Below are 15,652 nucleotides of genomic sequence, written 5' to 3'. Positions count from 1 at the left end.
TTCCGTCCTTTCCCCCATTTCTGGCTCCGGCACCTGGAAACCTGCGGGGAAATTCGGGATTTGGGGGAAAATTCGGGATTTTTGGGGGGAAAATTTGGGATTTTGGGAGAAAATTCGGGATTTTTACCCGCTCAGAGCAGCAGAATTCGGGGATGTAAAAACGTTCCCGAGAAACCGAGATCCCGAGTGTCCGAATGGAGCCGAGCAGGAATTCCGGGGATAAAGGAGATTTTTCCATGGGAAAAAGGGGATTTTCCATGGGAAAACCTGGATTTTCCCCGGGTGTCGCTCGGCGCCTTTAATCCCTCCCTCAATTAAATTTTCCCGTAATTAATTCCGCTTTTCCGTCCCTTTCCTTGGGAAAAAGCGGCCAAAAATCCCGGGGAAAATTGAATTATTTCCGTGGACGTGATTAACTCGAATGATTTTACCGGGACATTATTAATTTTAATTACTTTAACACCTCCATTCCTATTAATTTTAATTAATTTTAATCCCTTTTTTATTATTTTTATTAATTGTTTAATGATTCTCTGCATTCCCGGCTCCAGGAGCAGCGGCCTGGGTCCCTTTTCCCCACTTTTTTTTCCCACTTCTTTTTCCCACTTTTTTTTCCCACTTTTTTTTTCCCACTTTTTTTTTTCCCCCCTTTTTTCCCTCATTAAAAAAATTCCATTTTAAAAAATTCCTCCCCAAATCCCCCCAAATTCCCGATGTTTTTCCCGCCCCGCCCGGGGAATTTCCAGGTTTTTCCAAAGGGATTTTTCCTCGTGGAAAAGCGCCTGGAATGGGAAAATTCGGCGGATTTTTTTTTTTCAAGGAAAAATCGACCAAAACCGAAGATTTTGGTCCCAAATTCCTCTGTGAGATCCCGAACTCCCCATTCCCACCGGGAATTCTTCCCGTGCTGGGAATTCCAGGGGGATTTTCCCTCTTTTTTCGCTTTTCTGGGTCCTGCCGGGCGATTCTGGGGATAAAAAAAGGAATTTTTTTCCCTGTGGATTTGGGGCTCAGTTGCCGCCTTTGGGTTTTTCCCGATTTTTCCCGGTTTTCCCTGGATTTGAGAGGTCCGGGGAGGGATTTAGGGCAGAGAGCAGGGAAGGGGGAAAAGGAAAATCCCATTTTTCCCTGAAAAAAATCCATGGAAAAGCATCGGGAGGAGGGGGAAAAAACCACCAAAAATGAGAAATTCCCCCCTAAAAACCCCTGGAAAAGCCAAAAATGGTGAATTTTCCATGAGGACGGGGCCGTTCCCAGCTCACTGAAATCCCAAAATTATTTCAGGAATTTCTTTCCTCCTCAGCTTGGAGCAGGGACCGTTCATTTCGGGATGATCCAATTTATTTGGGCATAATCCAATTTATTTGAGAATAACCCAATTTATTTGAGCATAATCCAGTTCACTTAGGGATTATCCAATTTATTTGGGGATAATTGAATTTTTCAGGGACGTTTTCTCCCGGGATAGTTTATTTTGGGCAATAATTTAATTTATTTAGGGATGGTTTATTTAGGGATAATTTGTTCAGGGATAATTTAATTAAGGAAGGGAATTTTCCCCTCCAGGCTTCATTCTGATTTTCCATTTCCATTCCCAGCGTTTCCCTCTCCTTTTCCCAGGCTTTTAAAATCTTTTTATTTTAAATTATTTTTTTGGGGAAAAGCCGATCCCGGATCCTCCCGGGATTTCCTCGGAGGGGAAAATCAGGACGAGAATCCAAAAATAAAGGAAAAATTCGGGATAAAGGGGCAGGAAAGGAAGGGGAATGGGAAGAGTTTTCCAGGCTAATCCCAGTGCCGGGACTCGGGGCTTTCCTGAGCCACGGAATTCCCCATTTTTCCTGGGAAATTCCCCATTTTTCCTGGGAAAATTCCCATTTTTTTTCCTGGGAAAATTCCCATTTTTTTTTCCTGGGAAAATTCCCATTTTTTTTCCTGGGAAAATTCCCATTTTTTCCTGGGAAAATTCCCCATTTTTCCTGGGAAAACGCCGGGTTTGGCTGCTGGGACACCCCGGGCTCGTCCTGGATCCTTCTCTCCCTCCCTCGCTCCCCAATTCCCGAATTTCCCTTCCCAGATTTTTTCCCTTCCCGATTTTTTCCCTCCCCGCCTTTGACAGGAAAATCTGTGAGGAACCGAAGCTTTTTTCCCCTAAAACCCGGGGAAAATCCCAAAGTCCCTTCTGAGATCCCCACTCGGGGTTTTTCTTTTTGTGGTTTCTTTTTTTTGCTGTTTCCCCGTCTTTGGAAATTTTCAATTCCCCAATTCCGCTCGAGCCGGGCGCGGCTTTGCCCCGGATTCCCAAAAATTCCAGCCGGGAATTGTCCCAGTCCCTCCTCCCATCCCCAGAGCATTTTTGGGGTTAAACATTCCCGGGGGAGGGTTTGGGGATAAATATTCCCCTTTCCCCCATTTTCCCCATTTTTTCCCCATTTTTTCCCTCCCCAGTCCCACCCAGGACCCTCCGAGGTCAGTTCCCTTTCCCTGTGGGAATCCCAGACTCCGGAATCCCGGGATTTGCCGCGGGACCAATCCCCCCCCATTCCCGAAATTCCCCCTCCGGGAAATCCCAAAGCTTCCTCCAGGAAAATTCCCGATCCTGCTGCTCCAGGGATGGGCTCGGGGTTTGGGACGGGGCTGGGATGAGTCTGGATGGATTTGGGATGGGGTTGGGTGGATTGGGATGGATTTGGGATAGATTTGGGAATTGGGATGAGATTTGGGATGAGGTTTGGGTGGATTTGGATGGATTTAGGATTTTGGGTGGATTGGGATGGGTTTGGGATTGGTTTGGGATGGGGTTGGGTGGATTTGGGATGGATTTGGGATGGATTTGGGGTTTGGGATGTGTTTGGGATGTGTTTGGGATGGATTTGGGTGGATTGGGATAGGTTTGGGATGGATCTTGGATGGGTTTGGGATTTGGGATGTGTTTGGGATGGATTTGGGGTTTGGGATGTGTCTGGGATGTGTTTGGGATTTGGGATGTGTTTGGGATGTGTTTGGGATGTGTTTGGGATTTGGGATGTGTTTGGGATGTGTCTGGGATGTGTTTGGGATTTGGGATGTGTTTGGGATGTGTTTGGGATATGTTTGGGATGTGTTTGGGATGTGTTTGGGATGGATTTGGGGTTTGGGATGTGTTTGGGATGTGTTTGGGATGTGTTTGGGATTTGGGATGTGTTTGGGATGCGTCTGGGGTTTGGGATGTGTTTGGGATCCGTCCCTCATTCCCAACATTCCCAAACCGGTCCGGCCGCTCCCGGGATTTGGGCCACGCTTGGCTTCGGGATTCCCGGCGCCGCCCCGGAGCGTCGGCAGCGCTGGAATTCCGGGCTGACAAATCCTGGGATTTCTGCTCCTCATCCTCTTCATCCACCCTCAGCTCCAGCCTGGGGCCTGGGGAGGGAGGGAAAACCCAAAATCTGGGACCTGGAAAAATCGGGATTGTTGGGTGGAAAAATGGGATTTCCCTGTGGAAAAATGGGATTTGTGGGTGGAAATTGGGATTTTTGGGGTGGAAAACTGGGATTTTTGGGGAAAAAATGGGATTTCTGAGTGGGAATTGAGGTTCCTGGTTGGAAACTGGGGTTTCTGGGTGGAACACTGGGGTTTCCGAGCAGGAGCTGCGGCTCCCGGGCGCTGCAGCAGCTCGGGCAGGACGAGCCCTTCGCCCTTCGGCCGATCCCGAATTTTCCGTGCGGGCGCGGCCCCGGCCCCGTGACTCAGCCCCGCTCAGCCGTGCCCTGATCCCCAATTTTCCCAAACCCGGGACGGCCCCCAAGGCTTCGCTTCCATCCCAAAACCTCCCCAAATTCCCAAAAACCCGGGAATTCTGCACCCCCCGGGGCGGGACAGGCCCAGTTTGGAAAAGCAAATCCAGGAAATCTGGGAATGAGGAGAGGATTCCTCGATCCCAGAGGCGCTGCCACCGGAGCTGGGCGGCTGCAGCCCCAAAGGGATCCTAAAAATGACCCCAGAGCGACCCCAGAGCGACCCCAGAGGGATCCTAAAAATTGTACCAAAGTGATCCCAAAGGGATCCTAAAAATTATCCCAGAGTGATCCCAAAGCAATCCCAGAGTGATCCTCAAAGGGATCCTAAAAATGATCCCAAAGGGATCCTAAAAATGACCCCAGAGCGACCCCAAAGCGATCCTGAAATTATCCCAGAGCGATCACAAAGTGATCCTAAAAATGACCCCAGAGCGATCCCAGAGTGACACCAAAGGGATCCTAAAAATTCTCCCAGAGTGATCCCAAAGCTATCACCAAAATCATCCCCAAAGTGACCCCAGAGCAATCCCAAAATTATCCTGAAGCAATCCCAGAGCGATCCCATAATTACGCCAAAGTCACCCCCAAAATTATCCCAAAGTGATCCCAAAGCGATCCCAAAATTACCCCCAAAATTCTCCCCAAAATTATCCCAAAGTGATCCCAAAGCGATCCCAAAATTCCCCCAAAGTGATCCCAAAATTATCCCAGAGCAATCCCAAAATTCCCCCCAAAATTATCCCCAAGTGACCCCAGAGTGTCCCCAGTGGGATTTCCCTCTCCCCAGCAGATCCCAGGAAGTTTCCCCCGGGGTGATTTTGGGATTTGGGATCCCTGGGAGCCCTTGGGGTCAGGACAGGGAAATCCCTGGGAATTCTGGGAATCCCTGGGAATCCATGTGGATTATGGGAATTCCTGGGAGAGCGGGAATCCCTGGGAATTCTGGGAAAGTGGGAATTGTGGGAATCCCTGGGAATTCTGGGAATCCCTGGGAATTCTGGGAATCCCTGGGAATTCTGGGATCCCGGCCTCCTGGAGCGCCAGGAAAATCCCTTTGGCCAATCCAGGCCCATCCGTGGGAATTCTGGGGGCAAATCCCGGGAAAACGGGGACAGGAGCAAAACCCCGGATTCGGGAGCAGCAGCTCCGCACCCGGAACGGCAGAAAATTCCCAAATTTCCCCCTTTTCCCAAAGCCCTGGAGAAGGAGGCCTGGATTTTCCCTAAAAAACCAGGATTTTTTTCCCTATGAAAGAGGATTTTTTTCTCCTAAAAATCAGGATTTTTTCCCTGTAAAACAGGATTTTTTTCCCTATAAAGCAGGGGATTTTTTCCCTAAAAAAACCAAGATTTTTCCCCTATAAAGCAGGGTTTTTTTCCCTATAAAGCAGGGGATTTTTTCCCTAAAAAACCCAAGATTTTTCCCCTATAAAGCAGGGTTTCTTTTCCCTATAAAGCAAGGGTTTTTTCCCTATAAAGCAGGGGGTTTTGTCCCTATAAAGCAGGGTTTTTTTCCCTATAAAGCAGGGTTTTTTTCCCTAAAAAACCCAAGATTTTTCCCCTATAAAGCAGGGTTTCTTTTCCCTAAAACACCAAGATTTTTCCCCTCTAGAGCAGGTTTTTTTTTCCCCTATACAGCAGCTTTTTTTCCCCAATAAAACAGGATTTTCCCCCCTATAAAACAGGTTTTTTTCCCCTATAAAGCAGTTTGGTTTTTTTTTTTTTTTTGTCCCTATAAAGCAGCTTTTCCCTGTCTCTGCAGGATTTCTGGAAGGTTCTGCAGGACTCTGCTGCGCTGATTATGGGGTGGGTAATTACAGCCACAGCTCCGCGCTCCGGGCAGGAAAAAAATCCCTTTTTTTTTGGGTTTTTTTTTTTTTTTTTTGTTTTTGTTTTTTTGGGTTTTTTTGTTGTTTCTCCCGAATGTTTGGAGCCTGTCTGGGAGCAAACCTTAAACCTTTCAACAGGAGAGGGGCGGGGGAGTCTGTGGGGAATAAATCAACCCCGGGCTCGTAAATCCGTCTGCTCCAGCCCCGCAGCGCCCCGGAAATCATCCCCAAATCCAAAGGAAAAACCAGAAAAATAATGAATAAATAATTAAAGAAATAAAGAAACGAATGAAGGAGTTTGGAGACTCTGAGGGGGCCCAGGGGGTGCTGGGGTGGGGAAGGATGGGGGGGATTTGGGATCGAGGGCTGGGATTTGGGGGATCCTGGTGGGAGCTCTGGCCCCCAAATCCCTGCAGCGCCAAAATTCGGGATTTTGGGAGCTCAGGGGATCCTGGCAGCCGGGAATTTTGGGATTTTGGGGATCCTGGTGGGAGCTTTGTCTCCCCTGCCCACCCCAAATCCAGGCCCTGCAGTGCCGAAATTCGGGATTTGGGGAGCTCAGGGGATCCTGGCAATCGGGAATTTTGGGATTTTGGGAGCTTTGTCTCCCCTGCCCACCCCAAATCCTGGCCCTGCAGCGCCAAAATTCGGGATTTTGGGAGCTCAGGGGATCCTGGAAGCCGGGAATTTTGGGATTTTGGGGATCCTGGTGGGAGCTTTGTCTCCCCTGCCCACCCCAAATCCTGGCCCTGCAGTGCCAAAATTTGGGATTTTGGGAGCTCAGGGTGGTTGGGAACGTTGGGATGGAGCAGGGGATGGATGGGGCTGGGATTCTGCAGGGACGCCCCAATTCCTGCCAGGATCTGGGATTCTCCCACCAGGGACCGGCAGCAGCTCCGGGAGGATTTTAGGGCAAAGCCGTGAATTTTCCAGGAGGATTTAAGGGGAAAACTGGGAATTCCCTGGGGGGGATTTTAATGGAAAACTGGGAATTCTCCAGGGGGCCCTTAGGGGAAAACGGGGACTTCTTCTGGGAGGATTTTAGGGGAGATTCCCACATAAATAAAATTCCGAGAGTCCCAAGGAAAAGGCTGGGATTCTCCCAGAGTAAATTCCGGCATTCCCAGAGTAAATTCCGGCATTCCCACAGCGAATTCTGGCATTCCCGAGGCCCCGTTAGGCTGCAGGTGGGTGGGCAGGATCCACCTGCCCGGCAATGATTCACCGATGCCGAGATAAGGCCGGGGATCCTCCCCCGCTCCCTCCCTGCCTCCCGAGCCGCTGGAATTGTCCCGGGATTGAACAATTCCTGGAATTGTCCCGGGATTGAACAATTCCTGGAATTGTCCAGATTGGACAGTTGGAATTGTCCCGGGATTGGACAATTCCTGGAATTGTCCCAGGATTGGACAGTTGGAATTGTCCCGGGATTGGACAATTCCTGGAATTGTCCCAGGATTGGACAGTTGGAATTGTCCCAGGATTGGACAGTTGGAATTGTCCGGATTGGACAGTTGGAATTGTCCCGGGATTGGACAATTCCTGGAATTGTCCCGGGATTGGACAGTTGGAATTGTCCTGGGATTGGACAGTTGGAATTGTCCCGGCATTGGACAATTCCTGGAATTGTCCCGGGATTGGACAGTTGGAATTGTCCCGGGATTCCCGGGATCAGGGGCACCCCCAGGGCCCTTTCCCCCCTGTGCCCCCGCAGGAATTCCCGTGGGAATCCTGGCACTGCCCGGGTCCGGCTCCCCCTTCACGCTCTGCATTTCATTCCTGGTTTCTCTTTGCCTCTCCCCTTTCTTGCCCTGGTTTTTCCCCCATTTTCTTTCCATTTCTATCCCTTATTTCCCTTTCTTCCCCTTCAATTTCCCATTCCTTTCCCTTCTCCCATTTCTTCCCCTTTTATTCCTTTCTTTCCCTTTTATTCCCCCTTCCTTTCCCTTTTGTTTCCCCTTTCTTTCCCTTTTGTTTCCCCTTTTATTCCCCCTTCCTTTCCCTTTTTTCCCCCATTTCCCAATTTTCAGTTTTATTTTTATTTTTTTTAATATTTTTCTCGGCCCCAGGCCGTTCCCAGCTCCCCGCAGGAGCAGCCCCGATCCCGTGTGGGGTTCCAGGATGGGATCCCGGGCTTTGGGGTGACTCAGGCGGGCCCTGCCCGGACAGGCCGGGCGGGGCTGGGCTGAGAATTCCCGGGCCGGGAATGGCTCAGGAAGCGCCTGGAATGGGGAGATGCTCCCAGGGCGGGGTCACACCCCGGCTGTCACCTTGGAGAGCCCAAATATCCCGGAAAATCCCAGGTTTGGGATTCTTCTGAGAGCCCCAAATATCCCGGAAAATCCCAGGTTTGGGATTCCTCTGAGAGCCCCAAATAACCCGGAAAATCCCAGATTTGGGATCTTCTGAGGCCCCAAATATCCCGGAAAATCCCAGATTTGGGATTCTTCTGAGAGCCCCAAATATCCCAGAAATATCCCCAGAAATTCCCGGCTCTGGGATTCAGCAGAGGATGGGTTTGGGAAGTCCCAGGAAACCTCTCCTGGTCCTTTTGGGTCCTCCAGATTGGGGGGAAACACCCCCAGAACGCCCAAGCCGGGGCCAGCCTTTCCCTCAAACCCTTTTTTGGGAGGGTCGGGATTGTGGATTGTGAACCTTGCAAGGTGTGGAGGGGGGGAATCTCCTGGCAAAGGGGCGCAAACCCAGAGCCATTCCCGGCCCATTCCCGGCTGGAATTCTCCTGGCACGGGACACAAACCCGGGCCCTGCCCTGGCCGGGGGCGCCGCGCGGGCGATGCCGGGCAGGGAGAGGGGCAGGACCGGGGCCAGGAGCAGCCGGGAGCGGGGCCAGGAGCGGGAGCGGGGCCAGGAGCGGGAGCGGGGCCAGGAGCGGCCGGGACCGGGGCCAGGAGCTCCCGGAGCGGCGGCGGCGCCTCCAAAGCCGCGCTCGGGCGGTGCCGGGCGTGGGGCGGCACCGAGGGCGTGCCCGGAGCCGCGCGGGCAGCGCTCGCACGCCAGGGCTGCCCAGAGAGCGCCCAGAGAGCACCCAGAGAGCGCCCAGAGAGAGCCCAAACAGCGCCCAGAGAGAGCCCAGAGAGAGCCCAAAGAGAGCCCAGAGAGCGCCCAGAGAGCGCCCAGAGAGAGCCCAAAGAGCGCCCAGAGAGAGCCCAGAGAGAGCCCAGAGAGAGCCCAGGGAGCGCCCAGAGAGAGCCCAGAGAGCGCCCAGAGAGAGCCCAGAGAGAGCCCAGAGAGCGCCCAGAGAGCGCCCAGAGAGCGCCCAGAGAGAGCCCAGAGAGGGCCCAGAGAGAGCCCAGAGAGAGCCCAGAGAGCGCCCAGAGAGAGCCCAAAGAGAGCCCAGAGAGAGCCCAGAGAGCGCCCAGAGAGAGCCCAGAGAGCGCTGAAAGGCTCCCCAAGGGCTGCCAAAAAATAATCCCAAAAAGTTCCCAAGGTGCTCCTGAAGAGATCCCAAAGAGTGCCTGAAAACCCTTAAAAACCCTCCAAGAGTTTCCAGAAAGGTCCCAAAAAGATCCCAAAAAGCTTCTGAAGAGCTCTCAAAGCCCTGCCAAAAGAATTCCCAAAAAACTCCTCAAAAACTCCCCAAAAACTCCCAAAATCTCCCCAGAGGCTCCCCAGAGGCCCCAGCCCAGCCCAAGCCGTGGATTTGGGGCCGCGCTGGGGTCGGGGTGTTCCCCCCCGGGGCCGTGGGGGGCGGCGGAGGAGGAGGAGGAGGAGGAGGAGGAGGGGGAGGATGAAGCTGCCGCAAACGCAGGGTGCGGAGCGTCCCGGCGCGGGGGGCGGGGCGGCAGCGGCCGCGGTGTTAATTACCGTAATTACCGTAATTAACGTCCCGGCCCGGGGGGCGGGGGCAGACAAAGGGAGCCTTGTCTGCCTCGGGATGAAGGCTCCGATCGAGCCCCGGCCTGCCCGGGGCGGGGGGGGGCGCCCAGAATTGGGGCAGAAACGGCGCTGGGACCCCAAATGCGCGGGGAGGTCTGGGAATGACCCCAAAGCCGAGGGGGATTTCTGGGAATGATTTGGGATCTCGGGATTTGGGGCTCCCCAGGGCTGGGGTTGGGGTCAGCGCGGGGAGGACACGGCGGCCTCGCCCCTGTCCCCTTGCGGGGTCACTCACGGGGGTCGCTGATGAGGGTCACGCCCCTCACATTTCATCCCATTCCCGTCCCCATCCCATTTCATCCCATTCCCATCCCATTTCCATCCCATTCCCATCCCATTTCATCCCATTCCCATTCCCATCCCATTCCCGTCCCCATCCCATTTCATCCCATTCCCATTCCCATCCCATCCCCATCCCATTCCCATTTCCATCCCATTCCCGTTCCTATTCCCGTTCCCATCCCATTCCCATTCCCGTTCCCATTCCCATCCCATTCCCGTCCCCATCCCATTTCCATCCCATTCCCATCCCATTCCCATCCCATTCCCGTTCCCATCCCATCCCCATTTCTATTCCATCCCCATCCCCATTTCCATCCCATCCAATTCCCATTCCCATCCCATTCCCGTTCCCATCCCCATCCCCATCCCATTCCCATTCCCATTCCCATCCCCATTCCCATCCCATTCCCGTTCCCATTCCCGTTCCCAGCCCCGCCGCCCCTCAGCCAATCCCGCTCTGCCACCTCCTCTCCCGACCAATCCTGCGCCGCCACCTCACGGCTCTGCCCACCAATCCCACCAATCCCATAAATCCCTGAATGCCATAAATCCCTGAATCCCACAAATCCCCCCCCTGCATCCCAACGCATCCCACCGATCCCACAAATCTGCCCAATCCTGCAACTTCCCCCCCTCATCCCGCAAATCCCACAAATCCCGCTGATCCCACAAATGGGGATTTTCGGGGTCAGAAATGGGGATTTGGGGTGTTTTTTTAGGGTTAGAAATGGGGATTTTGGGGGTTAGAAATGTTTTTTTTTTAATGGTCAAAACCGGGGATTTTGCTCAGTGCCCTCCCCGCTCCCCGCCGCCCCCCCCCCCCAATTAAAATCCGCAATTAAGCCGCAGCTCATTTGCATACGAGCTCTTCCCCAGCCGTTCCCATCCCGTGGTTTTTTTTTTTCCCCGTTTATTTTTCCCCATTTCGGGTTTTTATGGGATCGGCTCGGGAGGCGCCTCCCGCCGCTGCCGCCGCGCATCCCGCGGGATCGCCGCATTCCCGTCGCCATGGCAACGCGACATTCCCGTCGCCATGGCAACGCGACATTCCCGTCGCCATGGCAACGCGCCGGGATGCCCTCAGGTGCGCGCGGGAACAAAGAGGGGACGGCGGAAAATCCCCGAATTCCCGAATTTTCCGCTCCGGGTCCGACACGGGCGGGACGCGCCGGGTTTGGGGCGCCGCTGCTGCGCTGGCGGACCCCAAAAAAAACCCCAAAAAAACCCCAAAACCGCCCCGAATTCCCGCGCGGATTTGGGGTCGGGATGGGGGAAAAGCCCAAAACTCTGGGGCCGAAATTCCCGCTGGATTCCCCCTCTGGAAGCGGCTCGAGACCCCGGCGCTAATTAGGGGATTAATGAGGAGCCTCCGGGGTGGGCGGCGAGGAAAACCCGGAGCTGGGCAGGGAATCCACAAACAAACCTTCCTCCCCTCCCTCCTCTTCCTCCCCAGGCTGGGCTTCGGCGGGAAAGAGAAATAAAAAATAAAATTTAAAAAATAAACCCCAAAAAAACGCAAAACAAAACAAAAAACCCACCCGGGACCGCGCACAGAGAAAGGAATTCAGAACAACTCCAAACTGGGCCTCGGCTCCGATGGTTCTTCGGTTTCGGGGTGGTTTTGCCGGGTTTTGGCACATCCCGAGCCGGGCTGGAAATGTTGGCGCTGCTTTGGGTCATTTCCAGCCGTTTTTGGGGAAAAAATTGGGATGGAGGGGCCCGGGGGAGGCGATGGAACCCCCTGGATTTTGGGGATGGAGAAATTTGGGGATGGGGGAATTTGGGGATGCCGAGGCAGGGGGGAGCTGGGGCTGACCCCAAACCCCTCCAGCCCCAGGATTCCCCAGGATTTTGGGCCATTTTCCCATTTTTAAACATCAAAATCCCGCCTGGAGCAGTTGGCAGAAACTCAGCAAACTCCCAGCGCGGCAGTGCCAAAGCCCCAGGGGGATTTTGGGGATATTTCCCGCGATTTCCTGATTTCACTGCAGTTTATCCCAAAGCCCCAGGGGGATTTTGGGGATATTTCCCGCGATTTCCTGATTTCCACCATGGTTTATCCCCAACCCCCAGGGGGATTTTGGGGATATTTCCCTTGATTTCCTGATTTCACTGCAGTTCATCCCCAACCCCCAGGGGGATTTTGGGGATATTTCCCTTGATTTCCTGATTTCACTGCAGTTTATCCCAAAGCCCCAGGGGGATTTTGGGGATATTTCCCTTGATTTCCTGATTTCACTGCAGTTTATCCCAAAGCCCCAGGGGGATTTTGGGGATATTTCCCCCGATTTCCCCACTCCCACCGCGTTTTACCCCCGGCGTTTCCCCACCAAGGATCCTTCGGCACCTTGTTTTCCATGGAGCAGCCCGGGGTCAGTTCATTCCCAAATCCCGTGTTTTTACGGCTCTATTGAACTGTTTGCCACATTATTTATCCGTTAATGCGCCGGGTCCCCGCGGAGACGGCTCTGCCTAATAAATAACGGCACAAATCATTAAGCAGGGCGATAAAATCAGAGCCATTTAAAAATACATCAACCTGTGTGGCTCCCGTGCAGAGAGGAGCTCCAGGGCCCAGCGGGAGCGCAGGGAAACTCACGGGGGAAGAAAAAACCAAACAGGGAAAAACGCCCGGGTTTGGAGAATCCCCTGGAAAACGAGGGATGGGGCGTCTGGGGAGGGGTGGAGGCGGAAAGGGTGAAATTCAGGAGGGGCTGAAGGCAGGGAAAGGGGATTGGGGACAAATCCCACCAGATCCCAGCCCGGGAGGGAAACGGATGAGGCCTCCCCAGGCCCCTGGGTTTGGGTGGGATTTGGGACTGGATTCTGGGTTTGGGTGGGATTTGGGACTGGATCCTGGGTTTGGGTGGGATTTGGGACTGGATTCTGGGTTTGGGTGGGATTTGGGATGGGATCCTGGGTTTGGGTGGGATTTGGGATGGGATTCCGGGTTTGGGATGGGATTTGGGATGGGATTCCAGGTTTGGGATGAGATTTGGGATGGGATTCCAGGTTTGGGTGGGATTTGGGATGGGATTCCGGGTTTGGGATGGGATTTGGGACTGGATTCCAGATTTGGGATGGGATCCTGTGTTTGGGATGGGATTTGGGGGAGGATCCATCCTCGCCCAGCTCCACCAAACCCCAAAAACCCCAAAATTGGGATCGTGGGCCCCTCCCGCCCCTTCCCGGTGACGTCACCGCGCGTTGTTTGCGTGACAGCGGCGCTGATTCCTGATTACAGGCAGCAGCGTAATTAGCAGCAGCCAATTACCGTAATTACACCGTGCTGGTCCGGGGGACTGCGGGAAAAACAGGTTTATTTGGGTTTATTTGGGTTTATTCGGGTCTATTTGGGTTTATTCGGGTTTATTTGGGTTTATTTGGGATTTTGGAGAGACAAGTGAAAAACGGCGCTGCCAGACCCTGGGGAACGCGGAGCCCCCAAAAAAAACCCTCACCCCAAAAATCCTCACCCCAAAAGAACCTCATCCAAAATACCCTAATCCCCAAAGAAACTCATTCTAAGAAGCGCAGGATGACCTGGAGGAGCCGTTCCCGTTCCAGCCGCGCTCCCCGGGAAAAACAAATCCGGAAAACACCTCCAAAAAAGCAACTCCAGAAAACATTCCTGAAAAACAATCCCAAAAACATCCCTGAGAAACGATTCCCTAAAACATTCCCAAAAAGCAATTCCAGAACCATTCCCGAGCAGCGATTCCAGAAGGTTCCACAGGCTGGGCCTCTGCAGGAGCTGCAGCCGCCGGGGTTTTGGGGCTTTGGGGTTTGGGGGTTTGGGGTTTGGGAGTTTGGGGTTTGGGATTTTGGGGGTTTGGGGTTTTGGGGCTTTGGGCTTTGGGGGTTTGGGATTTTGGGGGTTTGGGGGTTTTGGGGATTTGGGAGTTTGGGATTTTGGGGGTTTGGGGTTTGGGGGCTTTGGGGTTTGGGGGTTTTGGGGCTTTGGGGTTTGGGAGTTTGGGGTTTTGGGATTTTGGGGGTTTGGGGTTTTGGGGCTTTGGGGTTTGGGGGTTTGGGGGCTTTGGGGTTTGGGATTTTGGGGTTCCCTGTGGATAACGGCCGCGCTCCGGCCTCGCCTCTGTCCCGCTCTCATCCCCGCCCCGGCTCCGCCCCCGGGCCTTTAGGCCGGGTTTAAAGCCGGGATTAGGCTGGGGAGGCTTTGGGGCTGTCCCCGAGGGCCCCTTTGGGGTGAAAGCACCGCAGGCCCCGCATCCCTGCGCCCCCAGGAACGGCCCTGCCCCATTGGCCACCCCAAAAACCCTCCCTGCTCTGCCCCAGGCCCGGCCCCGCCCCCAAATCCCCAAAAACCCCAAAAATCCCAGCCCAGGGGTCTGCAGGACACCCCTCACATCCCCTGAACCCCAAAACCCCCAAATCCCCAATCCCAGCCCCAGCCCGGAGCCTTTTCCCCTCCCAGCCCTCACTGCACCCCCAGGCCGGGATTTTGGAAAGAATCCTTGGAAAGACCCAAAGCGGGCGAGTTTCCCCCCAGATTTATCATTTCCAGCTGGAGCTCCTGGGTGGGACCCCAGCCCCGATCCCGACCCCGGCCTGGAACGGCCCCGGGAGCTCCCCAGGGGAATTCTTGGGGAATTCTTGGGGGATTCTTGGGGATTCTTGGGGATTCTTGGGGAATTCTTGGGGATTCTTGGGGAATTCTTGGGGGGTTCTTGGGGGATTCTTGGGGATTCTTGGGGGATTCTTGGGGGATTCTTGGGGGATTCTTGGGGGGTTCTTGGGGGATTCTTGGGGAATTCTTGGGGGATTCTTGGGGATTCTTGGGGAATTCTTGGGGGATTCTTGGGGGATTCTTGGGGAATTCTTGGGGATTCTTGGGGAATTCTTGGGGGATTCTTGGGGAATTCTTGGGGGATTCTTGGGGATTCTTGGGGATTCTTGGGGGATTCTTGGGGGATTCTTGGGGGATTCTTGGGGGATTCTTCCCTTCCCAGGCCCGGCCCAGCCCCGGGTCTGCGGCTGGGGAGGGGAAAATGACAAAAAACGGGAGCAGGGAAGGGGAAAATGATCCCTGAGATCCCTGAGATCCCTGAGATCCCTCCAATTTCCTTAATGGGATTTTTCTCCTTTTTTCCCCCTCCCAGGGACACCCCCAGGGAAAACCCAGCCCCAAATCCACCTTTAATCCTCGGGAGGGGGGAGAAAGCCCCGGCCCCAGCCCCAAGAGCCCCCAGGGCCCCTCCCAGTCCCGTCCCAGTCCCGTCCCAGTCCCCCCAGTTCGGGTGGGCTGCCTGGGGCAGGGGAGGCAGCACCAAAATTCGGATTTTTAAGGGGAAAAACCTGAATTTCTGCCACTCTGGGGCTGCTCTCGTGACGCGCAGAGAAGGAATTCGGAGGGGAAAGGGGGGCCTGGAATTGGGGCCGGGGGCGTTTGGGGACCCCTGGGGGCCCCGGGAGCGTTTCCAGTTCTGCTCCCAGAACAAACACCGGGATCCAGCCCCGCTGGGCAGGGCGAGGTGGAAAATCCCCGTTTTCCGTCCGGCCGGCCGTAATTCCTGCGTGTCAGAAACGCCGGGAGCCGCATTCCAGCGCCGCACGCCGGCCCCAGGCCCCTCCAAAATCATCCACGTCCCAAAACCCCTCTAAAAATCATCCATGTCCCAATCCCCCTCCAAAATCATCCATATCCCAAATGCCCTCCAAAAATCATCCATATCCCAAACCACTCGCTCCAAAAATCATCCATATCCCAAAACCCCTCTAAAAATCATCCATATCCCAAAATCATCCCCCTCCAAAATCATCCATATCCCAAATGCCCTCCAAAAATCATCCATATCCCAAATCCCCCTCCCAAAATCATCCATATCCCAAATCCCCCTCCCAAAATCAT

General features: G+C 54.1%; 1 protein-coding gene and 1 long non-coding RNA gene across 3 annotated transcripts; one reads left to right on the top strand and one right to left on the bottom strand.

The window, feature by feature from the left end:
* Positions 1-8,398: 8,398 nt before the first annotated feature.
* On the top strand, positions 8,399-9,034 carry LOC136567801 (octapeptide-repeat protein T2-like). Its single transcript, XM_066567552.1, has one exon. The coding sequence runs from the start codon at positions 8,399-8,401 to the stop codon at positions 9,032-9,034; it is 636 nt and encodes a 211-aa protein (XP_066423649.1).
* A 1,660-nt stretch (positions 9,035-10,694) lies between these two features.
* LOC136567915 (uncharacterized) lies at positions 10,695-15,652 on the bottom strand. Of its 2 annotated transcripts, XR_010785153.1 has the most exons (5): positions 15,100-15,652; positions 13,327-13,414; positions 13,058-13,085; positions 12,131-12,255; positions 10,695-11,434 (listed from the first exon to the last, which is right to left on the bottom strand). It is a non-coding gene; the product is annotated as an uncharacterized lncRNA (long non-coding RNA). The 2 variants fall into 2 exon arrangements; XR_010785154.1 differs by lacking the exon at positions 13,058-13,085.

The sequence above is a fragment of the Molothrus aeneus genome, chromosome 30, assembly GCF_037042795.1.
Source record: "Molothrus aeneus isolate 106 chromosome 30, BPBGC_Maene_1.0, whole genome shotgun sequence".
NCBI classification, from domain to species: domain Eukaryota; kingdom Metazoa; phylum Chordata; class Aves; order Passeriformes; family Icteridae; genus Molothrus; species Molothrus aeneus.
Note: the sequence above shows the minus strand (reverse complement) of the source record. Positions and strands in the feature narration are given on the sequence as shown.

Coding starts and splice junctions, on each gene's coding strand:
- LOC136567801 (XM_066567552.1), top strand. CDS start 8,399: ATGCCGGGCAGGGAGAGGGGCAGGACCGGGGCCAGGAGCAGCCGGGAG.